This window comes from Populus euphratica, unplaced genomic scaffold (genome assembly GCF_000495115.2).
Source record: "Populus euphratica unplaced genomic scaffold, PopEup_1.0 scaffold7.1, whole genome shotgun sequence".
Lineage (NCBI taxonomy): Eukaryota > Viridiplantae > Streptophyta > Magnoliopsida > Malpighiales > Salicaceae > Populus > Populus euphratica.
In genome coordinates, this window is record NW_011499871.1 from 1,026,573 (window position 1) to 1,053,953 (window position 27,381).

Consider the following 27,381-nt stretch of genomic DNA (forward strand, 5'->3'; position numbering starts at 1 on the left):
AACAAACAAAGCAACAGTACTAGGGATTTCTTTTTCCTGAAGCTGTAGTATTTCTTAAGTTGCTGTCATTTTCGTTAAAAGCAACATAATCTTTCTACTTTTTTGTTGCCGGATTACGCTTGCATTGGAGATTTAGCTCCGCCAACAATGATACACGTCCTATTTGGTGAGTGGAGGGACTCTTTTTCAATCAATTTAACTTCTTATTTAATTTCATGGTAAGGTGATACCTTGGGCTCCGCTTTTGAGAAATTCCTGTTATAGAAACATCATTTACACCTACATTTACAAAACAGAACAAAAAAATTCCTTCTGGCAATCCTCCCTTAAGATTTGACACCAAAATGATAATAATATTAGGGTCATTTTCTGGAAAGAAGTTTAGGGAAATTATTTTTTAAATTTTTTTATGTTTATTTATTATTAGAAAGGTTGGTTAACAAAAAAATATTTTTTGAAAATTATAAAAATTTAAAAATATTATTATTTAATGATTGTATCAAATTTGATCCTTAAATTTTTTATTGCTATATATATTTTATTTTAAATATTTATTTTTTAATTTTATTTCTTAAAATTTAATTTTTATATTAATTTTGATCTTTATTTTTATAATTGTTATTTGTTTTTCTCTTATTATTTTTTTATTAAAATTTTTTATTTTTATCTATCAAATTTGATACTCATTCTTTTAATAAAAAATTTTATCCTTATTCTTTTAATTGTTACTTATTTTATTTAAAATACTTTATGAAATATTAATTATTATTATTTTAATTTCTTTATTTTTTTAAATTTAATCTTTATTATTTTAATTATTATTTATTTCTTAAAATAATTTATAAAATTATATTTTTTTAATTTCATTCTCATTCAACTTTTTAATTTATAAAATTTATTCCTTATTATTTTAATAATAATAAACTTGAAAAAAATAAAACATTAATAAATTATTTTTCAATTCATTTTTTCATAACACTATCAAATATTAAAAAATAATTTATTTTTCAAAAATTTACTTTTTTCAAAATTCATTTTCCAAATAAAAACAACTTTTTTATGAAATGAAATTAATATTAGTTGTAAAGCCAATTCAGATGAGTTTAGATAATATAGTAGTTGAGGGCAAACTACCTGAGGTTTCCCTAATAAAGATGCCTTTATAGCGGGCTCATTTGAAGAGAGAGAAAAGAGAGGAGCTCTGTAAAGATAATTTTCCAAAGCAGCATGAAACATGTCAAATTGTGAAATTAAAAGTAAAATGTACTGGAGCATTACAAATCAAAGAGAGAAATGCTGATAATGTAGGCCGCCGAGTGACCAAATTGAACTACAAAAGATGGCAATTGAAATTTGTATCCTCAAATGAAACAGTTTCAAGTTGAAGTTCTGTGTCTGAAGACAGCTATCTATCTTTTACACAATCCGCTCCAACTCTCTAGCATAACTCAATGCCTGGTTGATGAGATGTAGAGATGGTATCTCTTTGCAGGGAGCAGATTCGTTTGCCTTCTGGAAAACTACAGAGCCATTCTTTATCTCCCACTCAAGATGCCCCTGCATAAAGTAAAAGAACATGTCATGTTTATGTTAATCGTGAAACTAAATCTGAAAATATCCAGAACTTGTCCATGCTTGATCTAAACTACACCAAAGGAGTTGGAAAACAATCAGAACGGCTTACTTCAGTTTGTCTAGTATCATAGGTCAAGCAGCCCCCTCCCCTAGAAACTGTTTCTTAACTGCAGAAGCTTGTAGCGTCACTGGGGGAGCTAAACCCAGGACTAGTTACAAGCTCTGAAGCAGTGCCACAGGCATTTCTTATCCAAGTTTATATAATTTCTAATCAATGGAAAATATGAATTGCTCAAATTCCAAAAACTCAAAAGTAAAAGAAAATCAACACAGAACAATGCAAACATATTCCAGTACCTCCTTGATGTATTCCAAAAGTTCATCATCAGAAGAGAAGAGCAACATTTGCCGGGCATCACTTATTGAAAGATAGTCATATGCCTTCTCACTGCATCCAGCTATTTCATCCCTGGGGGTGATGCAGTAGAAATTAACTAATAAGAAGACAAGAGGGAAATGCAAACTGTGTACTATATCCATTCATATAGGATGATAGGGAGATCTGTAGCTTCCAACCAAGAATTCTAAAGACAGATTTCAAAGTATAGTAGCAAGATGAGTTTTAAGTCTACAACAATGTGGTTAAAATGAAGAAAAAAAAATTATGTGTCCTAAAAAACCAACGAGCCAGAGTGCAAAACTCTAGCATGGAAATTTACAAAAGATGGATTACATACTCTATTTAACCACAACACTATTAGATAAATCAAACTGAAAAAAGGACTGGCAAAAACTTAACAGCAATGGATCTCATTATTAGAAAAACTACATCAAATGTTTGAGATGTCACTTTAAAAGAGGTACAACAAATCAAAACCATCATTAAAACTTCAAGCAAACGAACAAGTTTACAAAAGAAACAATGGCTTTCATTTAGAGCAATGGATGGAACACACACGTATATAAACCTTGAAAACAAAGAGTTTGACAACACCTAAAAAGATATTAATTAAGCCCAAGTGTAGTCTAGACTAGAATGATCAATTTTGACCTAAACAATGATGACCATATGCTCTCTGCACGAACAATTCCATCTATCCTAAATTCCTACCCTTTAGGATGCGGAGGTGAATATTACCCATAAGAAAATATAACTTCAAGGAATGAATTTTCAATGACTAATCAATGGTCACTTGACTGTTATTATGGAGTATGGAGAAATTACCTTACAGTCTTTGCCAAGAGATCCATAAAATAATCAAAAGTCTTGTATGGCACATTCTGTTTTGCAGATAACACACGACTGTAAGCCCCTTCCATGAAGGACTGCTCCAACTCCACGGCATGCTTGATGCAAGGATTCTCCAGAGCAGCAGGGGAGAGCAATTCCAATTCAGTATGGAATTCAGCAATTCTGTTTTGGACTAAGAGTCTCAAGAGGTTGAGACCCAAGATCATATACTCCTGAGGAGATGGGGCAAGACGGCCACTGCTCCATCAAAAAAGAAATCATGAACATCAAGCTCTAATAATATACAACTCAACACTGGCTAATGAAGAGAATAAAACAGCAAATTCTTCCTCATCCAGAATAAATCTGTTCTCCACTTTAATGATTCCTCTAGTTAAGAACTTAGTATTGTCCAATACATAAAAACCAGAAATCAGTTATAGAGAGGCCAGAAATTTAAAAGAACCAAATGCACAACTATAAAACAAGCCATTTTTTATTTTCTATTCTGAAAGGGGAAAGACACACACAAAATTACAACAAAGCATTTGAAACAAAACTCGAGTAGTTTGAAGTTCCATTCCTTGATATGCACTAGGATGTGCAAACCAACAGTTGAGAACGGAACTAATTATCCATCCTGTCACGGTAAGAAAATTTGTAAGTGATGCCCTACATGCAACTTTAGTCCACACTGCCAACAGTAGAATAGATTACTCAAGTTGTTGAAACTATGAAATGGTGAATATATCAGATCAGATTCGGTATGAAATTCAAGTCAGCATTCTTGCGAAGTACGGAAACATAATTGTAGAAGCATGCAGTTTATACTAAAAACACTTACCCAAATACAAAACTAAGCCTGCATGATAATTCCTCGAAAACCAAAACCAATCAAAAAATTACCCGGCATCAGTATAATAAGGCTTCAACTGAAAGAAATCCCTTTCAAACGCATCCTGATCCCCAATCTTCACACTCAAAAGAACAGCATGCTCATAAATATCCCCTGAAAAAGCATTCTCATACATAAATAAATAAATAAAATACCATGCGTCAGAAACAATCTTATAACCTATAATCTAAAATCATGAAACCCTAAGTCCTACATTATGACCCTAAGATCCTCAAAACATAACAAAAGGAGCCACGATCTCACTTGCTATTATCAATTCTTGAACAGAATTAGGTGTGTTTTCAAACAACGGCGGCAAGCTTCGAAATCCTATCAACAAAACCTGCAAAAAAAAAATATTAATTGCAATTAACGCTGATTATTAATCAATTCAACCGTAATTAAATCATAAGGGAAAAAAAAACAGAATTGAATTAAGCTGAAAATGAGTTTAAAAAGATAGGGTTTTCAAGTGTGAGGATTTGTCTTTATTACCTTGAGCTGAGAAAGGAGATTCGTTGAAGTATTGATATCGTCTCTAGTACATGCCGCTTTGAATCGCTCGAATAGCTGCGACACTTCTGTTAGCTTTGGATCCATCTCTCCCTCTCCCTCTCCCTCTCGCTAGCTCTCCCTGGTTTTAGTATTTTAAGCTCGAGTTCCCTGGCTTTTACCGGAAGAAAAGAATTTATTATTTTTTGAAGTATTTTACAGGGGTTTAAAAAGAGTTTGGTTCGGGTGATAACCTGTTAACCCGATTCAGTCAAGCCCAGCCCATAACGGGCTGTTATGAGCTGGGCTACAATGATAGAAATAGCCGCAATATTCAATCCATCATCAAATGTATATAAAGGGAAAGAATTTACCTTTTTTCCTTCAAACCCTAGAACGAATCAGAACAGATGCAAAAATAACTATATATATAAAAAAAAAGAAATTAATTAAGTTGAAAAATATAAAGTCTGAGTTTCAAATTGCCATACGCAATCTATTAGTATACGAAATAAGTCTTATCCCAGATGTATCAAAATTATCAGTTAAAACCATATAATCTTAATATCATTCAATTATATTTTTTATTTTAATTATTAGTTTTTATGTGTTACTAACATCTTTTTTGGGCAAATCTTAGCGTGTAGTAACTATGTGTGCATTTCTTTTGTAAATTTGATTTCTTTTTAAGAAACGATCCAAAATAATGTAATATAAATATATTCAAAATATTGCTTATGTGGCATATAATATATTTTAAAACAACCTTTCGAGGAAAAAAAATAAAAAATAAAAAAATATAGCTTTAGAGAAATTTTTGAAATAAAACAAAAAACTTACAATCCTCGTGAAAAAAAGAAAAAGTAGGCACTGCTACTAATTTTGACTCAATAAAATTTCCTATTAGCACTATTAGAATATTAGTTCTTCGCACCTATTTCATATGTGTATTATTTATTTAATTTATAGTATTTTTTAATATTTAATATATTTATTTAGATTTCTTTATAAGAACATAAATTCTATTTTTTATCACATAATCATGTTTGATTTTTAAATAACTTATTATATTTTTTATAATACTAATTAAAAATATATTTTAATATTTTGAATATATGATTATTTTAAACTGGAATTTAAAGTGAAACTTAGGGACATAAATTAAATTATATTTCCAGATCTAATAATTAATAGTTAAGATACATACATATGAATCTTAAAATAAAAACTACTAAAACACAGTTTTACCTGACATTATATTATTTTGAACCTTTTTTTATCTTAAACACTTTTTTAATTATTAAATTATGATGTGAATATAAATTAAAAATACAAACATGAATACAAATTTTATAAATCTTAATTTTTATTATTATTACCCATGCTTGTTTAAAGAGTGAAAAAAATAACGTAAAACAATAACATAAAGTAACTTGTAAAATATTAACTAAGGATTCAATTTAATAATTTTATAAATTTTAATATAACTTAATTATTTCTAAACTTAATACTTCATGTTTTATTAGCATATTAGAAAAAAATATTTTTAATAAAAATTAAAGTACAATATAATTTAAAATTTATTAGAATATTTTATTAAATTAGAATTTTTATGTTATTGAAATAATAAAAAAAAAGGACTTATGGCTTTTTTAGGAATTAATAGTAATTTAACCAACTCGAACCATCAGGCCCATAAGTCCTATTCTAAAATGCGCCATGTGCGTACAGCGCACCCTCCTTATCTGATATCCCTTTTTCTGCCTTTCACTGACCCAGAAGCAGTAGCTGAAAAAATGGCATCGTCTTCTACTTCTTCTTCGCTTACATCAAATTTAGTTTCATCCCCATTTTACCCTTCATCATTCTCCAAATCCCCATCATTGCCCCTCCTCTCATTCTCTCAAACCCTCAAGCCTTTCCCTAACAACTCAAAACTGGTCTCCAGAGCACACAGCAACCCAACAACAGCAGTCAAGGCCCAAACTGTAGACTTCGCCAGCTCGTTTTATGAAGGCGGGATCGGGTCTGACGATGAACCGGATTCTCCAATTGGGTCGGGTACTATGACTGCTGTCGAGGAGAAGGAGACGCCTCCCTGCCCACCCGGGCTTCGACAGTATGAGACTATGGCTGTTTTGAGACCCGACATGTCGGAGGATGAAAGACTCGCTCTTACACAGAAGTACGAGGAGGTAAAAACAAGCATGGTTAATATTTTTTTCTTTCTTTTCAATGTAGTCCTTGAAGTATGAAACTTTACAATGTTTGTTTGTTGTTAATCCTACAGCGTTCTAAAAATGCTGGGGTTCTTTTAGTTTTTTTAATTTTAATAATTAGTTTTCGAGTAATTGTGGCAAGTAAATTTTAAATATTGTTAAATAGGTACCTGTGTTGTTAAACGTTGAGTGTGCTCAAGAAACTGAGGAGGAGGACTAATAGGGTAGTGATTGGGGCCAAATGACATTATTTAACCGTCACTGATGGATAGAAATGCTTTTAGTTGAACTGCGATTCTTGTTGACAAATTACAAAGATTCTAAGCCAAATTGCTTCGAGTTGAAATGTATCTGGCCAGACGATAATGATTTTTCCTTGTATCTGTTACTTTGATTTAGTGAACTAGCAGATGCTTCAGCTTGATGGTATTGTATGCCAATTTGTTTCAATGCCCTGCTGATTATGATTTTGTGTTAGAAAGATCTTGCAATAGATGGCCTGAATTTTTCAGTACTTGTGCGCAGTTGACATTTACTTCCAGCCCTGATACCTGAATGGTCTGGGCTACGCACCTTATAAGCAAGATCACGTCAATAAAGTCATGCATGTTACGAGATGTGCATTCAATATAAATTGATTGTAGCATTGCATTTTGTGTAGATATTTACTTTAGGAGCTAAGCAAGGGAACTATTTAGGCAAGTATGCTAGTATGTAACTTAAAATTAAAGCAGTGTCAAGTAGCATAATGGTTAATTATACACTTCCTCTGCACATTTTCTTCATCGTTCTTGCTGATGGTGATCATCTTGCAGTTGCTTGTTGCTGGTGGTGGCATGTATGTAGAGGTATTCAACAGAGGGGTCGTTCCACTAGCTTACAGCATCAAGAAAAAAAACAAAGCTGGGGAGTCTAACACTTATTTGGATGGTATTTACCTTCTCTTTACCTACTTCACAAAACCTGAGTCCATTGGAATTCTTGAGCAAACTCTGAACACAGATGATGATGTTATCCGATCATCCACTTTCAAAGTGAGAAAGAGAAAGTATTAGTGCTGGTCAGTTTCAATCTTTTGTGCAGTACGATGGAGGAACATGGTTAGGAGAGAATGAGTTATAGCGGCAATGTAATCTTGTTTGTTATAATCTTGATTCTAATGATTGAGATTTATTTTGTTTAATTATATCCATAATGACAAGATTAGAAATCATGCGGGTGCTAGGAATGTGGACTGCCTCAACAGTGCAAGCAGTATTGTATTGTATGCGAATTTAACAACTCATGAAGGCCATGTTTATCCTTGCTTTGATTGCAGGTAGAAATATCCAGCCCAAAGACTCTGTTTGGGAATGTGAAACAGTTTTTTTTTTTTTTTTATGTAATTAGATAGTTTTGATATATCAATGTTAAAAATAATTTTTAAAAAATAAAAAAATATTATTTTAATATATTTTTAAATAAAAATTACTTTGAAAAGTAATTTTTACCATACTTCTAATCATCTTTTTAATGTTTAATGGAGTTGAACTCTATATTTTTTTAGGGGGTGTTATTTTTAATATTAAAACAGTAAAAAGACGTAAAAATATTAAAAAAATAGTTTGAAATAAAAAAATAAAATTTAATAAAAAAGGTTTAACCTCAATGTCATCAACTTCTGGACAATAACCATCCCCACGTTAGTTCAGTTCTTTGTCATGCATTGAAGAGGGTTGGACTCTACCCGTTCAAAACCCAGGGTTTTGATTTGCTTACAAAAAGAAGAAGCCTCGATGTGTGATAGACATGCTGGTTTACTGTTACGGGCTCCGGTCTCCTTTTTTGTTCCAAAACTATAAGATATATCAGCATCGGTGATCCTTTCTTGGAGAGCACTAATGTTAAACTACTCTCATATGGCAGTAGTTGAAGCACAAAAGTTCTCTGGTGGCGGCCTCTCCCAATCATATACAAGTAACTAACAAAGAAAATAGTGCTAGGATAGGATTCAGTCGTCACTTGAATAATTTTTTGGGCGAACTTTTCCACTTCTGCAAGATATTCTGTAGCTGCCATTTGCCTATATAAATGGATTACTAGGAATAATTGTGTCAAATTGTACGGTCAGAAATATTTTTATATGTAGAGAATCTGATGTAGTGGTGCAGTTCGAGATCTTATCTGATACCCACTTTGTGTGAGAAAGAACTGTCTTCATGATCCACCAACAACAGTGCGATTTTCTCAATTAAAGTTTGGAGCAGCATGCCCACGTTGAACTGTATACTGGGAAAGGAGGACAACTTCCACTAAGTAGGATCATAAAATAAACGTGAAATACATTAAAATAATGATGCACATATGAGAAAAACATCTAAAGTAAGATATTTATATTTAACCAGCTGGATCAACCACCTGAAAGAAGTATTCATCTTTTACCAAAGGAAATACGTATCTGGACAAAAAAATCTTAACAGAAAAATCTTTTTTGGAGGGTTTGATGATGTCTTAACAAATAAAAAGCAACTGCAAGGATAGGTTAACATCTAACAACAACAACTCCTCATGTCAAGAGGGAGGCATACAGGCCTGATTATACTAGCGTGCTGGTGGTCTCCTAAATTTACCCGTATGGGAGGAACGTGAAGCTGAGTTAAACAAACCCACCTTGCAAACCCGATTATGTTTTTTTCTATTTATTTGAAGGTTGTTAGACCAGTGACCTGCCAACCATGAATCAGGCTCTGCCTTGACATCTTAGGAAACACCCTTCTGAATGTCTTCCTTAAGCAAGATTTGCAATAAACCACCAACTGCCACAGCCATCTTTTGCAAGCACTCTTTCTTGTGGGGTGGTTAGTGATAGCCTTAGCTAACCAAACCAAACAAATTTACCAAACCAATCATATTTACCTTCTCTTTTTCAATTCAGCAATTGAGGTCAGCATTCTTATAGTCTAGGCATTTTAGAACTCGTAATAGTGTTTTGGGTCCATGCCTGAAGAATAAGACAAACTAGTCTTAAGTGCAAAGTGTGAGGACTCATGTCTTAGAGGGACATGGGGCTTGTCCCATCATTGAAAAAGTGAGAATATAGACTACCATCATCTAAATTTGATCTCAAAAGCTCTAATTTGCTGGCTTCTATTTCTTCTCTCTTTTTAAACAAAGGTTGCTTTATTAATGTATCCTTTTCCCAATCCCATATCAATCCTTAACCACCTCTCTCCATAAATACATTCAGCAAGGCATTTGTAACTCTTCTATACAACCTCTTCAACTGTGAGTACTGGTCATTTGTTTCCACATCCAGTCCTTTTTGAATCTTTGGAGACTGATGGGCCTCCCTCAAGCTCCTGCCCCTCCCCATCTTTACCCTCAACAACTTCAACTTAAACTTTACCAGGCTTTCATTTTTTCAATTCCTATTCTCTTCTCTATCATTCTTTTTCTGTTGTTTTACTTGTTCTACCTCAAGAGAAGGGCTTCCTCAATTTCATCTCCTTCACATATAATTCCAGGAAGTTCCGATCAAGCTGCTCCATACCACGCCTCTTCTGTAAGACCTTTCTCCATTTCTCTCTCGCATGCACTAAATGCATGCAGAAAGGAAAACAAAAAATTAAAAGGCAGCAAAAGAGGAGCATTTCTTTCTTTTATGTTGTGCTTTCGGGATTGATTTGTATACTATTGTATCATGGTTTGCTGTTCAGCACTTCAGCCATCATCTTAATATTTTTCTAATTCTTTTTCTTGTTTCCAATGATTATATCTTTAGATTTGTCAGATTGGTCTGAAGGAAGAGTTTAAAGACAAGCTACCAATTGTCTTATTTGATGAAGAATTAATGACAAAGGATTCCCAGTAAGTTTGTCACACTACTCAATTTCCATTCAAGATTAGGACAACTTTGATGGAAATGTGCTACATATGGTCATGTGGTGGGGGCTAGTATTTATCCTGCCCTACAACATATGCTCAAGTTAGTGGTATATTGCAGTAATGATCATATGGCTGACAAGGCCAATTCACTGAAAAAATGGAAGATTGAAATTGACCTGCAATAAAGTTTCTCTAAATTGTAAACATGAAGAAAAAAGGCTTTAGATAAGGGCGCACTATTTAGTATTTTCATCTCCATAAAGTCATGCAGAATTATCTCTTAAAACAGTAATACCTATGAACCATCCTTTATAGGCTAGGCAGCAGCAGTGTCTCTTAATGTTAGGTTTTGGTGAACAAGTAAAATCTGGGTGAAAATTGACATGTATGGAGGTGGAAAAGCATGTGTGAAATAATGTTGCAAACAGTACTCATGCTCGCCTTTGAGATTCTAAAAAGCTAATCACTAAAGCTATTGAAAAAGATAAGAAAATAGGTAATCTTATGCCATGTACAAGAGTTTTTAGCTCTTGGAGCCTAATGACTTTTCTTTGAGTTCTTATTCGCTTATAGGTCCAGTTTTAGTGCTATCTTTTCAGTCCTTTTTGGGTTCCCTGGCTTCTATTATTTTGATGTAAATTGCACAAATCTATCAACTTGTACCCGACTCTGAAATTGAAGACTCTGATTAGATATTCTCTTTAGCTAAAGAATGGCTAGCAAATATTTAGACCAGACCCTCTGTAATAATTAATAAGCCTTAACCAAGGAAAATGCCATGGCATCAAGTTCCAAAATTTTATAAAAAATATCAGAATTTCAGTTGATGCTTCTTATCTATACTTTGTAAGTTGAGACCACTAGAACTGTTAAGTTTCTGTCCTATTTCAAAAGCACCTAAGAATCTTTAGTTACATCCACTACTTTCTGGAAAGCAAATTGGGAAGCCATGGCTGGAAGTTTGTACAAAGTATAGTTTTGATGCCAACAGAAAAACAGGGAACATGATATTAGGAATGACATCTATCTAGAATATTTAAAAAGAAAAGGTGAAGGCTTCCTTTCAGCTGACCCTAATGGAATTTTGAAACATTTTGCTTGCAGATGCTGTGTTTGCTTGGGCGAGTTCGAGATCGAAGAGGAAGTTTTCCAAATCCCATCATGCAAGCATGTGTTTCACATCGACTGCATACATCATTGGCTGCACTCGAACTCAACTTGTCCACTTTGTAGATGTTATGTCATTTTCCCTACCACCAAATTTTGTACTAGTCCGCTACAATCTAGTGGACGTATGATACTGCCGCAATCTAGCGCAAACTCTCACCATTCTCAGAACATGACATCAGAACCGCAGCAACAAGAAGATGTTGGTGCTGGATTAACAGAACAATTTGTGATACCTATGGAAGGACCAGCAAGTGTGACAACACAATTGAGGGACTCTTCCAGCTTGCCTGAGTTGTCTATTTCCATGGAGAGTGGAGGGGGTTCTACAAATGGAGAATCTGTTATTCTTCATATTCGAACACGAAGTCCAAGAAGAGAAAATTTGCCTCTGCACGAAGTTGAAATAAGTAGATAGGCAAAAGCTCTCAAGGCGGACACCAAATGGGAAACACACGTGTGAACGCCCGCGTGCCTATAAGCATGCACTTTCTTTCAGCTAGCTGCGTAATTCTGTTTCGAAAATTTCTTGGAAGGGGTTGGATAGAAGGCCGGTCACTAGCTAGTAGTGTCAGGAAATCACTGATAAGGTAAGGTCAGCCTTGTAGCGAAATCCGAATTTAGCTCTTCTCATGTCAGTAAATGAAGAAATTACAAGAAAAGCATGCTAAGATGAGCATTTTTGCCCCGAAAATATGGTTAAATCTTGTGGTAGCATCATCTTGATCTTCTTCTTTCAAAACCAAGTGTTTATTAGAGCACAATGCATTGCAGATAAAACAAGACCAAAGCACACTTTACCCGAGCATAATTAGTAAAAGTGTAGACTCATTGAGGAATGTTAATACAGAACTCACAATTTTCGTACTTGAAAATGGAAGAAGCTGCCTACAAGAAAGGACAATGCCACAATTGTTGAGATAATTTTAGTCGGCAGGTAACTTTCCTGTATCATTCCTCAAAATCATTTCAGTCCATATTCTCCCAACTTAATTGCCCGCCTGACTGGCCATAAGACATGCCCTGTTTATGAAGAATCTATCATAAAAATTGATCTATTAACACTATAATTTGATGAGTTTGGAAGTATAGCTTTAGCTTTCTACTAGCATATACCAGAGCTAAGACCATTTTCTCCACTCTCAAGTACCTTGATCTATATTTCGAAGAGTTTTACTGGAATAGTAGATTGGAAGTTGTACACCTTTTTCTTCTCCAATCAACACCGCAATAATTGTCTGATCAGAAACTCTAGATAAATAAACAAACTTTCACTCTCTCATGGTAATGATAAGATTTTAAAAGGAAAAAATGTAGTTTGAGCTTTTTAAAAGATTTTTAACATTTTGGTGTTCGTTTAAATTTCGTGATATTCTTTGAGTCTTGAAAAATGGTGAACTGCATTCCTCGTCTCAGGTATGAATTTGTTGAGAACAGCTAGTTTTCTAGTAAGATGATGTAAGATGTTGGACCTCCTTAACCTTCTAATTGAGTAAATGGGATAAAATGCATACATTGAGTAACCGAGGCCTGCAAGAGGCCCCATAGCCCTGGAGCAGAAGGTTAATGGGCTGCATTTTAAGAAGGCCACCTCAAGAACACCTACAGTCCACCATTTTTGCTGAACCAACAAGGAAACGGGTGCATCCCCCGGGATTGCAAAATATGGACCTCCAACCCTCAGAATAGTCTTCAACCAAGGATCCATACCTATATCCTATCTGAAAGTTTCAGAATGAAACGCAGTTAATGTCAATGGCTATCTGTCTAGCATGGAAAACTTTAAAATTTGGGACGTTTATTATACTTGCCTTATAACCCCAACTTGTTTGCTTCTCGTAATTGCAAGCTGATGGATGGTGTGCCAGTGCTAAAATATCAGAGGACCGTATGGACTTGTCTACAACATGGTTTGGGTTTAATTCAGGAATTTCCGGTGACTCAATTTTTGATGGGCCTCCACAGAATACTTGGCGAGAAAAAGAAGCTCCGGGTTCCTACATAAGAGGGACCTACCAATCCATCATAAAAATAGATGTCAATTTTGTTGATTCCTTGGAAACGTTGAGGAAATTGAACTAACCCATCTTTGGGCCGGATTTTGGGACCAGAATAGTAGGGTTTTTTTTCCATTTTAAAACATCAAAAAAATATTCACATAATAGAGAATTACTTATATTATTTTTAAGCTAGGTAACCTTGAAATCTATTACCAGTCTCATTTTTTAGACCAAGTTTAAATTTAAATTGTGTGGGAGTTGCCTTAAAATTATCTAGTTAATTTTATAAATTTAAAAATAACTCAAAATAACCAGTAAAAAACATGGTTTGACTTTAAAAATAAAATCAAGACATACTTTTTATTTTGAATATTAAAATAACAATATATTAGATCGACTCGAATTTCACGGTTTAACCCGTCAAACCCACGACCTAGGTCATAGACTCAACTGAGTTTAATAACTTTATTTTCTAAAATAATTTTTACTTGATTGGATAATAAAATAAATAAAAGCTTATAAAATTAAGAATAAATCAAATATCAGGATATTTGTTTGAAATTATGATAAACTCATAAATTCAAACTGGAACAAATTATAAAAACTAATTCAAAATCAATCAAATGCTAAAAGGTGAAATTTAAGAAAAATCAATACAAACATCAATACAAAATGTTGAATAATAAAAAAAAAAAAATAGAACTCCTTCACTATTCATTCAAAGAGAGTTAAGTCATGGTACCCGGGTTTTTTAGTTTATAGTATAATATGACAATAATAAATATGTATCTTAATTAATCTATAATTTTAAATTCTAAAATAATTATTCTTTTATATTCCCATAAAAATAATTGCAACAAAAAATTGTATATAAAAAAAAATTATTTCAAGAATTTTATTCTACCTTCAATTAGTTCAAATTTTGTATTTTACAATAAATAATTTCCTAAATAATATATTTTGGAATATCTAACTTACAAAATAGAAATTATTATCCAAACTTATGACACTTTTTAGTTTATAACTAGGTCCAGATGGTGCTACATTGCGGAGCCAGATATTGTTTTGCATAAAAATGATATTTAGTTGTTGCAACCACGTTTAAAAAAAAAGGAATAAAAATCCATAACTCGAGTTATAGATCTAACTAGATTAAATGAGTTGGTTTTATTTTAATTAGGCAATAAAAAATAGGCAACAATAATAGATAGACTTTTTTTTTAAGAAAAAAGTGATTACAATAATCTAGGCAACAATAGATAGACTATTTTTTTTTAAAAAAAAAAGGTGATCACAATAATCTAGGATAAAAAAAATATTTTTCCAAGGAGGGATTAACGATGTAGCCTAATTTTCAATCGTTAAATATAAAAGGATGAAATGAAACATAAAAAGAACAAAAAAAAAAAATCAAACATGATTAACCTGAGTTAACATGATAAATCTCTATATCTAATAATTAGGATGAAGCAAAATTGCATTATTCCTCCAAATTTGCAATCCAACTCATAAGATTAGGATAACCTGGTAAGAAAAATATGAAAACAATCACAAAACTCATTTAAAAAGAAAATATCAATCTGCGTTAACTTTTTAAACTCATAACCTGTGTTATTAGATTAAAAGCATCATATTTTAAAAAATTACAAAGTTTAATTTCTAATAAAATAAACGTTTAAGGATGAAATCGAGAAAAAATCGATCACATAAAAGGATTTAAAGTAAAAAATAATTAAAATAATGAGGTGAAAATTAAAATAAAAAATAAATTAGAGGGTAACTATAAATTTTCAATTGGAGGATTAAATTAAAAAGAAAAATAAATTCAATAAAAGGATAAAAAAATAAGGATTAAATTGAAAAAAATAATATACTATAAATTGGATTGAAGGGTGAAATTAAAAACTAATAAAACTTGTACAAGAAGGCCAAATAAAAAAATAAAAAATAAAAAGATTAAGAATCAAATTAAAAAAAATAATATATGTCAAATTGGAATTGATTAATGAAATTAAAAATAAATAAAACTTTTACAAAGAGCCAAAAACAAAAATTAAAAATTAAAAAAATAGGACTAAAGTTAAAATATCAACAATAAAACTAATCAATCTTTAATTTCAAGAGAGAGAAAAAAATATAAAAGAAGAAAAAAAAAGGTGAAAAGTTCACGGGCAACAAATCACTCTATTATTGTCGATACATATCACATTAGGAGAATTAATATGCGACAATGCTTCCAATAACATAATGAAATAATTTTTTTTTCAAAACATGTTGGCGCCTTCTATACACTAATATCATTTTTATTTTAAATAATAATCAAACCTTGATGAAAGATCAAAATACCTTAGATGAACATGGTAATACAAATACTTGAGTGAAGAGAATTAAAAATCATTGGATTCAAGTTTTTTTTTTTTTGAAGATAAACTTGTCATTTTATTGTATCTGAAAAAATAAAAAGAAATTACTGCCCTGATGTCAATCTATAATTTTTTACTTGAAGTCAATTAGGTTCTTTTACTATACTTATATATATATATCCCAGAACAATCCTTTAATAACTAATAATAGGATGTTTAAAAAGACTTAAATACCCCCACGGCCAAGTCATTTCTTCTTCTTTTTTGATGTACAAAAATGTAACTATGCTATCCCAGTAAACAAAGCCAATGAATTCGTGTCTACCATGTTTTTTTTTTAAAGAAAGACAATTAACTCTTGTTAATATTGATTTTTACTAGCTAAATTATTACATGACAAAGCAATACTAAATTATAAGTAATAATCTATGATCTTTGATATCTATCCGAGAAAATTAGAGTCATTCAATGACTTATTCATAAAATTTAATATATAATTTTTTTTCAATATTTAGCATCTCTTTGTAGGAAAAGAGAATTTAAGTGACTTAATTTTTTTTAAAATAATAAATATTTAGGTCTGTGGCAGATAAAATAAATTCGAAAGTGCACTAACAACGGCTACATTTTTCAACTTTATATCTCCTTGACACGGGGTCCAGTCACAGTCATCAAAGACAGGAATTTGGATTTGGAGGATCTTTTAGACTAAACGCTGATGTTTGCGGTGTTAAATTGTTGGGCAGTCTACGAAGCTATGATTTGGAGGATGGCTACAGGGAAGTTGCCCCACAAAACTGCTATTACAACATTTTTTTTGTCGGACAAGAATCTACGAGTAAAAGAAAAGGACACCAGCCAGAAGGCAATACTGGATTGGTGGTGCACATTACACCGCGGACTAGACTAAATATTTTCTATTATTTTAAAAAATATTGTTCAAATACCGGTAGTGCTTTTAATTAAAAAAAATCAGTTTACTAATTTGATTGCATTCAGGAAGTTTAGTTAATCTAATATTATTAAGAAAAAAAATAGACAACGATAATAGTAAATAAATTAAATAAAAAAATTAATTTGGATTAGTTCAGATTAATTCGTTAAATATATAACTTGTTGATATACAACAATAAAATAATTTTTTAAAATTTTAATTATAAAAAAATTAAATTAATTTAGTTTAACATTTCAAACTTACATAATATAAAGGTAGGTTATCTCATAAAAACAAATCTAAAAAAATTATGAAATTATATTTTTAATAAATAAAATTTTAATTAGCAAAATTTAGAGGGATGAAATTAAAAAAAAAATATTTCAATAAAAAAATATAAAACAAAATAAATAATAATTAAAAGATAAAATTTAATATAAAAATAAATTAAATGTTGAAAGATGAAATTAAAAAATAAATAAAAATAAAAATTAAATTAAAAATATTAAAATTAAAAAAATATAATTTATTTGTGATTACATAAAAAACATAAACATAAACAAAAACAAAAACAAAAAGATGATAATATATCCGTCCACTCAGTCAATTATCCAATTCCTTCCACGGCATTCTAGACTCATCACTGCTTGACATCCAAGCTACCTCCTGTTCTTGCATATGCTCAACTATTAAACAGACTCATCGAATGCTAAAGAGACCACAATTAACAACTGTCTGCCGACACCAATTGTTACCACACACTTCTCTTCAGTAAAATTTGTGATTTAAGTGGCTCTCTCTCTATATATACACAACGAGTAACTGGCTAGTAATTCACATGTTGGGGCAGGATATACTTCCCTGCCTGAAGAAATTAGAAGGGGGTGCCAAAAGTAAATTAATATAGAAGCAAAAAAAATAATAGTACTGTTGTGTTGAATTACAACATTAATTATAAATATAAAAACCCGTATGCTAATAAAGAATCTTTTTTATTATTATTTCCTCTTTTTTAAAAAGGGATAACCTTGTTTTGTATATATCCTTTTCATTTTCGAAAACTTAATTGGTGCCGGTCAATTCCTAGAAAAAAAAAAAAAAAAACTGGGTCCCTTTCAATTTCATGTTTTTGTGCTTTTCTGAGGCCTTTTTTTTTTTTTTTTTTTTATGTGTGTGAGTCTTATAAGTCCATGTGGTCTATTTTTAAGCAGTAGCAGATCTAGCAACAAATCTAAGTAGTGACAGACATGCTAAAGAATTTTTATTGCAAGAATCTTCTAATCTAGATAGCCAAAAAAAAATTGTTAAATCAACTCCTAAATAAATTTAATATATAAAAATTAAATTAAAAAAATAATATAAAAAGGATAGAATCTTTCCTCTTACCCTTGCAATTCAACCCATGATGTTTGTCAAAAAAATAAAAGCTAAATATTTGTTTATTGTTTAAGATTGATCTTTGTAGCTTTAATTGTTCTAATTCAGTAAAATTATTTTTAACTTTGCTAAATTAAACATTAATTAAGAGTCAGATTTATTCTTAACATTATAAATATTTAATACCAAGACAATCAAAATAACGAAGCACAATTGTATATTGAATTTTAATAAAAAAAAATCAAATCTATAAAGAAGAAATTAATGATCAACATAAAAAATAAAATTAGAGATAAAAAAAGATTTTATTGTACAAATCTACAGTGAAACCTCTCCCAAGTCACGGTGTTTTATTAATAACTTTTAGTTTTTTATTTTACAAAGATTTTTCTTATTTTAAATAATATTGTTTATTTTTAACACTGGAAAATAAATAATAATTTTCCCCATCCTAAAAGAAATTTATCATACTTAACATATGATAATCTCTTAAAATACCATATTCAATGAAACGAAAAAAATCACCTAAATGAAATGCCTTTCTAATATAAGTTCTCTTTAATTGAATGCAAGTTGGTAATTAAATGCTTCAGGTAGCTTTCACGACATTGCTTTCACATCAAGATCACTTGCATGGATCTTTCTTTTTTATCTTTTCCTTTTCTTTCTTGAAATCCAGCTTTGATTTTGTCAAGCCTTTGAAGATATCGTTTAGAGAGAGAGAGAGGTCATCATCAAATGTGATTTTATGAAAATAAGGTATGCTTATGCCATCATAAGAAGAAAAAAGGTAGTTTTTGCGAGCACTTTATTATAATAATCAAAATGTGTGCTCGAGAAAGATTCTTATCCCCAACTATTTTGATATGTTAGGTTAATGTACACAAATGAGATGTTCGATAGTGGGCATGAGCACTTGTCCCTTCTTCGTTTTTCAAAAGCTAACTAGACAATTGAAACTTTTTTGAAAAAACCTCTGCAGAAGGATCCCTCTCTGAAATATTCCTACTCTGTCTCTTCTTGGTCTCATGTGTTGGTGTCCATAGACTATACACACAGAAAGAGAGGGATGGCAAGGGATTCTTGTTGCCATCTTACAGCAATCTTCTTAAAACTTCTCCTCATGTCTGTCATTTTGTTCAAGCAGATAGCTATTCTCTCCTTGCCGTGGAGGATGACAAAAGACACACGAAATTTCTTTCTAACAAGCAAGCCAAATCTAATAGTAATGCCGGGCTGCTGGCTGGCTAGCTAGCTTGCAGTTGCGGGTAATCTGGAAAGCTATATATGATTAGAGCTGCGGGCTAGACTCTAGAGACACGGGTCCCAAAACCCAGCTGCGGTTCTTGAGTTTTGATGCTAAAATCGGTGCCTTTTGATGTCTAGCAGATTCTACTAAAATGAACACCTGATCCCATGTCTTAAAAGCAGATGATGGTGGTGATCATGCTCCGAGTTCTGTGTCTAAATGTCAGGTTTTTTTTATGCATCCTTTATCTTGAAAAACAAATATTTGAAAATAATATTTTTTTTATTTTTAAAATTTTATTTTTAACAAATTACTATAAAAATAAATGCATTCACCGTTCTAACCAACAGCTCAAAGCGAATTGAATACAAGATAGACAGGCCATGAATGCCAATTGAAAGGCGCTAGTACACTCAGAAAGATTTGATAGAGGCTCTAGATTACTATCATTACGTTGACACTTGACCATTTTAATTTAATATTTAACTTTTCAAAATAATTTTTACAAAATAATATTTTAAAAAAATTCAAGACATCTTAAAATACCAGAAAAAATATTACTTTAAAATAAAAAAATCATTTTTTTCCCAAAACATCCGAGGTGTTAATCTAAAACTAAACATGAACAAGGATTTGTTCAGACCTAACTCGACATGCAGTAATGCAGCACAATATCCAACGACAAAATAATATGATAGGCTAAAGCTAACATAGAAACTTAAGCGTGAAAATTTCCAAGCTGTAAAGACGAATATTACAATTCCAGACCGCAAGATATTTACAGACACAAGAAACATATACCCCAATCCCCAGCCCTACCTGCAAATACCAAAAAAATGCAAAGACCCTAGCCCTACGGTCTTAACTCCCACCACTACTTAAAACCCAGTCAATGTCTTTTTTTGAGTCTCCTTGGGTAGTTAGCTCTAAAAAACCGAGCTGTTAATCAGCCAGTGCCTCCTGTCTCTCCAACTTAAACCATCCCCAGGGCCCAAAAACTACTATAACCACAAACAAATAAACGACGACAACAAAGGTAAAAAACAAAAAAAAAAAAAAAAGAGAGTGAGAGAGAGTAAGAAATGTGAGAGATGGGAAGTTCGATGATTCAGTTCTCTGCTGAATCTGAGCTTAAAACAGTCCCTTCACCTTTTATGGGTAGCATGGGAAGTTTGCTTCCTGGACCCATCCTTTTCACATCCTGACTTGAGCATATGTAGATTCTTCTCACCATGTTACAGAACTCGCTGCATCAAATACAGCCAAACAATGAGTATCATAATACGCAACAGGTAAAAGAACTGTCTATGAAGTTCTGATGCAAGTTTTACTAGGTTGTGAACATCAAAACTACATTATACTTACGCCCAAGGATCGTCACCGACAAGCATCATATCTCCTTCATCATCAGTATAGACGATTTCCCACTTATCCCGAGGGTGAAGCTGTCCCTTAATGTCAAATAACTGCTCCAGCTCATCGAGAAGCTGACTGTACCCCTTAAGCATGGTCAAGTCCACGGCCCGACCAACAGCAATCCCTTGCATTTGAACCTATCGGAAAATACAACACCATACAAGAAAATTCTTTTCAGAAACCTGCTGAAGAGTGCAAAAAATGTTAAATTAAACGATAAATTCTTATTTTCAGTACCTTCGTGCGACTTCTAGTGGAAGTAGAACTTTGCTTGCTCTGAATTTCTTTTGGTGATTTCTGTAACTGTTCTGGTTTCTGTTCCTTGGATACTTCAGATTTTTGGTCTGAATCAACTGCAGACAGGGTGCCTAGAACATGCCCTTCAGTGGCACCACTACATATACTCATCGGCTGTGCAGGCACTTCAATGGGAGTTGAGCTTGAGGAATGATTTACCAGATCAATGCCAAATAATCGATAACTACTAGGCACCTCAGATTTCCTCCCCTTATCAGATGGGTCAGGGATTGGGTCATTCTTTGACTTGGATGAGAGGAGAGTTGAATAGCCTGAGAATACAGGCCACGGGGAAACACTTTTGCTATCCTCCATGGCATCCTGAAACAGATGCTGAGAAACATTAACATGGGGAGAAGCTAACCAGCCCCCTTCAGTTTGAGTCCTTGACATAGAGTTGCTATGGCCATTAACATCAGTCTGTTTTTGATGCCACATAATGTGATTTTCATAACTTTTGCCTTCACCGGTAACACTCAGTTGAGTTAAATCATGGGACTGTGTCAATCCAGAATTCCAAGGAGTTGATGCAGTTGAAGATAAATCTATATCGTTATGAGGGCAACCAATAACAAAAACAGTGAGAAATTGCAATGAGCAACTTATTAAATGCTGAGAAGATAGGAGGAAACAGAACACTTATTTACCAAGAGCTGGAATTTCAAATGGAGGCCGGGGCCTTTTATTTTTTTGTGTAACTGGTTGAGACAGATTTGTAGGTACCGAAGCCACACAGGGTTCTATCTCCCATGGTGAAACCCTATCGGGTCTTGGAATAGGAGCAGGTTCATCCCACTGAACCTGGTAAAGAGACAAAGTAACAGATTAATTACATGCGTCACTTCTAATATCAAATAAAGAGTAAAATATCAAGGTTAGAAGTTGTTACTTTCAATGACCTCCATTTAGAATCATTCCAGTGAGGAGAAAAATCTTCAACCCCAACAATCGTGCCCGAAAACCTTATCAACCAATAATTTCAGAATTGTGAGTCATTAAAAATTTCATGGCGCATTTACAATAGATCTGCAACATTATAAAGGAAATGCTTAAAGCAACCATTTGCAGTAATTCTCCCACCTTCTGTCAGGAGAATCTTCACCTTCAAACCTCATCTTGAATCTCATCCCAACTACAAACTTATTGCTGACAGCCTCTAAATATTTGTTCAGGCTTATGATGAACTGGCTTGTCCTGATAATTTAAATTAAACAAAGAGAAATAATTTATTGAAAGAAAGAAAAGATGAAGCAATCTGACATATTTGGCAGGAATGCTTTGATAAAAAAAGCTTGCACAGTTTCTTGTGAAGATTATACCTCGGCTTATAATATACCACAAAGAGAGTCAGGGTTGAAACAGCATGAGAAGCTGTTGCAAGAACTCCAAGGTGCATATTCTGACTGGAAATCACAGATGATGGCATGCTGCTCTGTTGGCAAGCAACACGCCTCACCCCAACACGCAATTCCCCATCCTCCCCTCTAGACAACCAATTGTTAAACAAATAAGAGTTCCATCCATTTTACTTTATGGAGGGCAAGACGCCACCATCTGAAAACATAATGAATACCTGAGGAAGACAAATGAATCCCCGGCAACTAATCTCTTGGAGGTAACAAATGTACTCCACCCGGTGGTGAGCAAGTGCCTCCTTGGTTGACCTGTTAATTTTATAATATGTGAGTGATGATTTGTTTTTTACCAACCAATTACTTGTGCTGTAAGTCTAGTGGTCCAAGACATAGCCCATGAGAGATATCAATTTCTCTCTAAACTCAAGAATAACACATCACCATCACAAGCACAGATGGAAAGCACATAGAAATCCTTTACCTCTGAAAATATGTTAAAACCGCCATTCATAACCATGTAGATCCTTGGCAACCAATTCCTGAGTTGGGGTTGGCTGGGTCATATCCTTCAAAACATCCATATATAAAAAGCTGAAGTCAACATATGATCAAAAGGAAGAAAACAAGACTAGCACAGCACACAAGCATACACATATTACCAGTGGAGGAAGGCATTCAGTGGCATGTTTACGAAGAACAGAAAATCCACCATGGGTGCTCGTATCAGAGGCAGTTAAAACCTTGCAGAAAGAGTGAACTGTAGGTCTTGGAGGCTCAGATGAACTTGAATCAGGACTCGTAGGTTCAATTTGCTACAGTGTTTCAATGAAATTTAAAACCATTAGAGTTAAATCAAAACAAATGATTGTCTACATCTCTGCAACCTGAACACTAAAGCTTTAGAAGTTAGAAAAGATAACTAATCACTTCTTACATCTGATTCAGGAATTAGAGTTATCTGTGCATAAACCTCATCTGTATCTTGTTCTGCCTGGACAAATAGAAAGAAATCAACAAGATCAAATCAACCGTTTTGACCATTAAATTTAGTATTTCAATCAGTCACCAAGAAAATGCACAAATCAATATGACTAAGACCTAAGTCAAACATGTCTTGCATCTACACTAATGAGTTCAGCTAAATAATATGATCACTTTCATGAAAACCCAATTAAATGGATCGATACTCTACTTTCTCAGCAACAAAGCATAAAAATAAAAGGAAAAATATGCAAAGGAAACTAAGATCGGGGAGCCGAAAAATACCAGCAGCTGAGTATGAATAACACGACAGAGAATCTTCGAAGGCAGATTAAACAAAGGAATCCTCTGATTCAATTCCTGATTTGTTGATGCCTCCAACTACACGAACCCAAAAGTAGAAAAAAATTTATCTTCGACCAGAAATAGCACAAACCCACAAATGAAAACGGTTGAAGACTCAAAATTTCCAATTAAACCACAGTAATTCGCTCCATCACTCGCTCAACAACCAACAAAAGTTTAAAACCCAAACTTTACCTGTTCCATATGACCTTGAGGAAAATAAAACACTCTTTCTCCTCGCTTGGGAACATCCACCAGTGGACCTGCACATGCCTTCCATAACTCCGTATACAGATCATCTCCTCCACAACCTGGAAAAAAAATCTCAAAAATTTCCCGGGAAACAAAAAGAAAATGAAAAAAAAAAAGAAAGTCAGTTCACACTTCACCTTCACCTTCACTATTCCCCTGCGAAAACGACCCCCCTCCTCCTCCTCCTCCTCCTCCTATTCCTCTATTCATAGCCATCATTTTTTAAAACCCACCAAGCAGTATTAGCAGCCAAAGTTAGTCAACAAAAGAAACGACCCTCCAAAAAATAAATTAAAACCCACGAAGTATAACTTCTTTCTATAAACCTTAAATAACCCTCATTATCTACACTTAATCACAACAATTTAATCCCTCAATAATTGCAACAATTACTTCCCTTTAAAATCCATTAAAAAGTCCCCGACTTTTCACTTATTTCACACTTGAGAGATCCAAGAACCTGTAACGCAAAAAACACACTTTTAAACCGTTATAAAACCACCTTCTTCTTCTTAATAGCTTAAGAAAAACAGGAATCTCTCTGTTTTCTCTCGCTGAAAGCAGCTGTTTTTCTCTCTCTCTTCAGACAATAAAAACGCCGTTTCCAACATGAAAAACTGCTTTGCGCGCGTCTTATATTACGCGACTTTTGTGTCCCTTTAACTGTTCTGTTATGCTGTGTTCTCTGTTTCCTATTTGTTGCTGACTGCTTTTGTTTTGTTTTGTAACGTTAACCCAACTAACCCTAGTTAAGAGTTTTAACTTGAGAGAAGGATTAGATGGATGCCGTTAGATTGACGGAAAAGAATAGAAATTATTTTACCGTTAGTTAACTGATGGCGGGTAGTTTTTTATTGCGAAATTTTTCGTTATCAATCTGAGGATCCCATGTGAAATTACTTTGTAAAATTTAAGCTATACAATTGTCTTTAAAAGCTTTCCAAGCATGGAAACCGTTAATTACCATCAAAATAAAGCAACTATATTTGACCTTGATTTATGAAAGAAAATTTTAAGTATTGAGTTTTGCAATGTTAGGGAAAATTTTATGTTGTTCATTAAATTATTAATAATATTTTATTAATTATTTCTTGGAGCTGGATAAATACAAAGAGAAGAGATAATGTAAAATTCATAACACATAAAAAAATATCTACACTTATTATTTCTCTATTCTAATTATATTTTTCTATTTATTTAGAGTGGATTATAGAGAATAACTAATAGAATGTTATTATTTACTTCATGAGCATCGTTAAATTACTAAACATCTTGTTGGTCCTTTTAAAATATATATTATTAATTAATTTAAAATTTTAAGTATTTATTTTTGCAACACCTTTTTAGATCATTTAAAAATATAGTATTAAAATTTAAAAGATTGTATTATTATTATTATTATTATTATCATCATTATCATTATTATTATTCCTTTCTATTTTATTTTTCTTAAAAAGAAAAATAAATTTTTTAACATATATAATAATGCATGATCACTTGTTTTATTTAAAAGAAAAGTCTGTCAACATAAATGAATTGACTCATTTTTTAAATATAAAAATTTGAAAAATCCAGTTTGAGTCGAATTTATTACTAAGGATTATATACCTGTTCAAGTTTTATTTGTCTTTTTCATTAGTTTCTTAACAATCAAACAATGTTTCCATCCTTTCATTGGTTTCTTAAAAGTGTTGGAAATTTTTTATAAAAAAAAAATATATATGATTTATAAGCATATTTAAAACCAAATTAAAAGTAAGGTTTATTTATTTTTAGGGTTAAAAATTTGTTGGAATTTAATCTCTATTGTATGCTATTTAACATTAAACATTAACATGATTTAGAAAAAAAAATATAATTAAATGATAAATTGATCTTAAAGAATCTACAAGTAACATGTTTTAGTGGAACTCAAAACCCTCTAAAAAACTTTATCATATATTAGGAATAAACAAAAATTTTCTAATGTTTATAAAATAGATAGTTGGAAATATTGAAATTTGACTCCGAAGATACCCAAACTTTTAGAGTGGAAAGGTTTTAGAGAAAATGAACTTTGGGTTTAAACTAACATGTGGATGCTAACCTAACACGATTTAAGTTTCAAGCCTGGCCTTGGTTTCTTAAAAGTGTTGGAAATTTTTTTTTTAAAAAAAAAACATGATTTATAAGCATATTTAAAACCAAATTAAAAGTAAGGTTTATTTATTTTTAGGGTTAAAAATTTGTTGGAATTTAATCTCTATTGTATGCTATTTAACATTAAACATTAACATGATTTAGAAAAAAAAATATAATTAAATGATAAATTGATCTTAAAGAATCTACAAGTAACATGTTTTAGTGGAACTCAAAACCCTCTAAAAAACTCTATCATATATTGGGAATAAACAAAAATTTTCTAATGTTTATAAAATGGATAGTTGGAAATATTGAAATTTGACTCCAATGGCACCCAAATTTTTAGAGTGGAAAGGTTCTAGACAAAATGAACTTTAGGCTTAAACTAACATGTGGATGCTAACCCAACACGATTTAAGTTTCAAGCCTGGGCTTGTAAAATAATATACTAAACCACACAAGATTATTTTTTGTTAGCTGAGATTTGGACTCGAGCTTGATATATAAAGAATTATTCTTTTAGCCCATTATTTTGTCAAGTCTAGCCCATGAATACAATCAATCTCTTCCATAAGTATTTTATACAAATATAATTTTTTTTTAAAAGAAAATAGATTTATGGCCATTATATTTATTTTTTTATTTACGGTGGTTAATCAAAGGTTTAATGGTGAGAATTGATTATGAATTAACTCTTTAAACTTTTAGCTTTCAAGATTCATTATAAAAAATAGGTGAAAAGAGAGTTTAAAACAATGTTTTTTAAAATTTTATACACTCTTCCTCGCCTCAAATTTTAGTATTTTTTTATGCTTTGATTTTCCTCACAAATCTAGAAGTAAACTATTAGGTTATAAGTGGATCTTCAAAATGAATATGAAAGCTAATGGCATTATTGATAGGTATAAAGTTAGACTTGTTGTTAAGTATTTTTAAACAAGAAAAAAGTGTGGAATATTTTAGCACATGTTTACCTTTATCAATAGTAACTTTCACGTGAATGTTAATAGTCATTGCAACTATTAACAAACTCGAAATACATCTAATAAATGTAAAAATAACTTTCTTAAGTCATGACCTTGAAGTTGAGGTTTACATGTAACAACCTAAAAGGTTTATTGTCAATTGACAATAAAAAAAAAAAGTGTTTATTGTCAATTGACAATAAAAAAAAAGCTTGTAAACTTGTCAAATTATTATATGATTTAAAACAAGCACCTAAAGAATAACACAAAAAATTTAACAAGG

At 32.0% G+C, this 27,381-nt stretch overlaps 4 protein-coding genes across 4 annotated transcripts; 2 read left to right on the forward strand and 2 right to left on the reverse strand.

Moving 5' to 3' along the window:
- Positions 1 to 1,187: 1,187 nt before the first annotated feature.
- LOC105127296 (26S proteasome non-ATPase regulatory subunit 8 homolog A) lies at positions 1,188 to 4,399 on the reverse strand. The gene is made up of 6 exons (XM_011028535.1): positions 4,197 to 4,399; positions 3,966 to 4,044; positions 3,713 to 3,815; positions 2,801 to 3,064; positions 1,933 to 2,044; positions 1,188 to 1,557 (listed from the first exon to the last, which is right to left on the reverse strand). Exons 1-6 carry the CDS (start codon positions 4,299 to 4,301, stop codon positions 1,417 to 1,419), a joined length of 804 nt encoding a protein of 267 aa, XP_011026837.1. The 5' UTR covers positions 4,302 to 4,399; the 3' UTR covers positions 1,188 to 1,416.
- A 1,497-nt stretch (positions 4,400 to 5,896) lies between these two features.
- On the forward strand, positions 5,897 to 7,728 carry LOC105127299 (Translation elongation factor EF1B/ribosomal protein S6 family protein). Its single transcript, XM_011028544.1, has 2 exons — positions 5,897 to 6,388; positions 7,228 to 7,728. The coding sequence occupies exons 1-2, from the start codon at positions 5,906 to 5,908 to the stop codon at positions 7,465 to 7,467; spliced, it is 723 nt and encodes a 240-aa protein (XP_011026846.1). The 5' UTR covers positions 5,897 to 5,905; the 3' UTR covers positions 7,468 to 7,728.
- A 1,801-nt stretch (positions 7,729 to 9,529) lies between these two features.
- LOC105127300 (RING-H2 zinc finger protein RHA4a-like) lies at positions 9,530 to 12,157 on the forward strand. The gene is made up of 3 exons (XM_011028545.1): positions 9,530 to 9,953; positions 10,173 to 10,258; positions 11,381 to 12,157. The coding sequence occupies exons 1-3, from the start codon at positions 9,732 to 9,734 to the stop codon at positions 11,859 to 11,861; spliced, it is 789 nt and encodes a 262-aa protein (XP_011026847.1). The 5' UTR covers positions 9,530 to 9,731; the 3' UTR covers positions 11,862 to 12,157.
- A 7,889-nt stretch (positions 12,158 to 20,046) lies between these two features.
- LOC105127301 (auxin response factor 9-like) lies at positions 20,047 to 24,682 on the reverse strand. Its single transcript, XM_011028546.1, is given in 14 exon segments — positions 20,047 to 20,613; positions 20,732 to 20,919; positions 21,020 to 21,624; positions 21,727 to 21,880; positions 21,969 to 22,041; positions 22,160 to 22,273; positions 22,399 to 22,563; positions 22,653 to 22,743; positions 22,916 to 23,000; positions 23,094 to 23,246; positions 23,369 to 23,425; positions 23,701 to 23,796; positions 23,956 to 24,071; positions 24,150 to 24,682. Coding segments are annotated over 14 exon segments (2,118 nt in total). The 5' UTR covers positions 24,232 to 24,682; the 3' UTR covers positions 20,047 to 20,474.
- Between the last annotated feature and the right edge of the window lie 2,699 nt (positions 24,683 to 27,381).

Coding starts and splice junctions, on each gene's coding strand:
- LOC105127296 (XM_011028535.1), bottom strand. CDS start 4,301: ATGGATCCAAAGCTAACAGAAGTGTCGCAGCTATTCGAGCGATTCAAA. Junction 4,045..4,196: donor ATCTCCTTTCTCAGCTCAAG/GTAATAAAGACA, acceptor TTTTTTTTGCAG/GTTTTGTTGATAGGATTTCG. Junction 3,065..3,712: donor CCTTATTATACTGATGCCGG/GTAATTTTTTGA, acceptor TTGATGGAGCAG/TGGCCGTCTTGCCCCATCTC.
- LOC105127299 (XM_011028544.1), top strand. CDS start 5,906: ATGCGCCATGTGCGTACAGCGCACCCTCCTTATCTGATATCCCTTTTT. Junction 6,389..7,227: donor TTACACAGAAGTACGAGGAG/GTAAAAACAAGC, acceptor ATCATCTTGCAG/TTGCTTGTTGCTGGTGGTGG.
- LOC105127300 (XM_011028545.1), top strand. CDS start 9,732: ATGGGCCTCCCTCAAGCTCCTGCCCCTCCCCATCTTTACCCTCAACAA. Junction 9,954..10,172: donor CTCCATACCACGCCTCTTCT/GTAAGACCTTTC, acceptor TTATATCTTTAG/ATTTGTCAGATTGGTCTGAA. Junction 10,259..11,380: donor TTAATGACAAAGGATTCCCA/GTAAGTTTGTCA, acceptor TTTTGCTTGCAG/ATGCTGTGTTTGCTTGGGCG.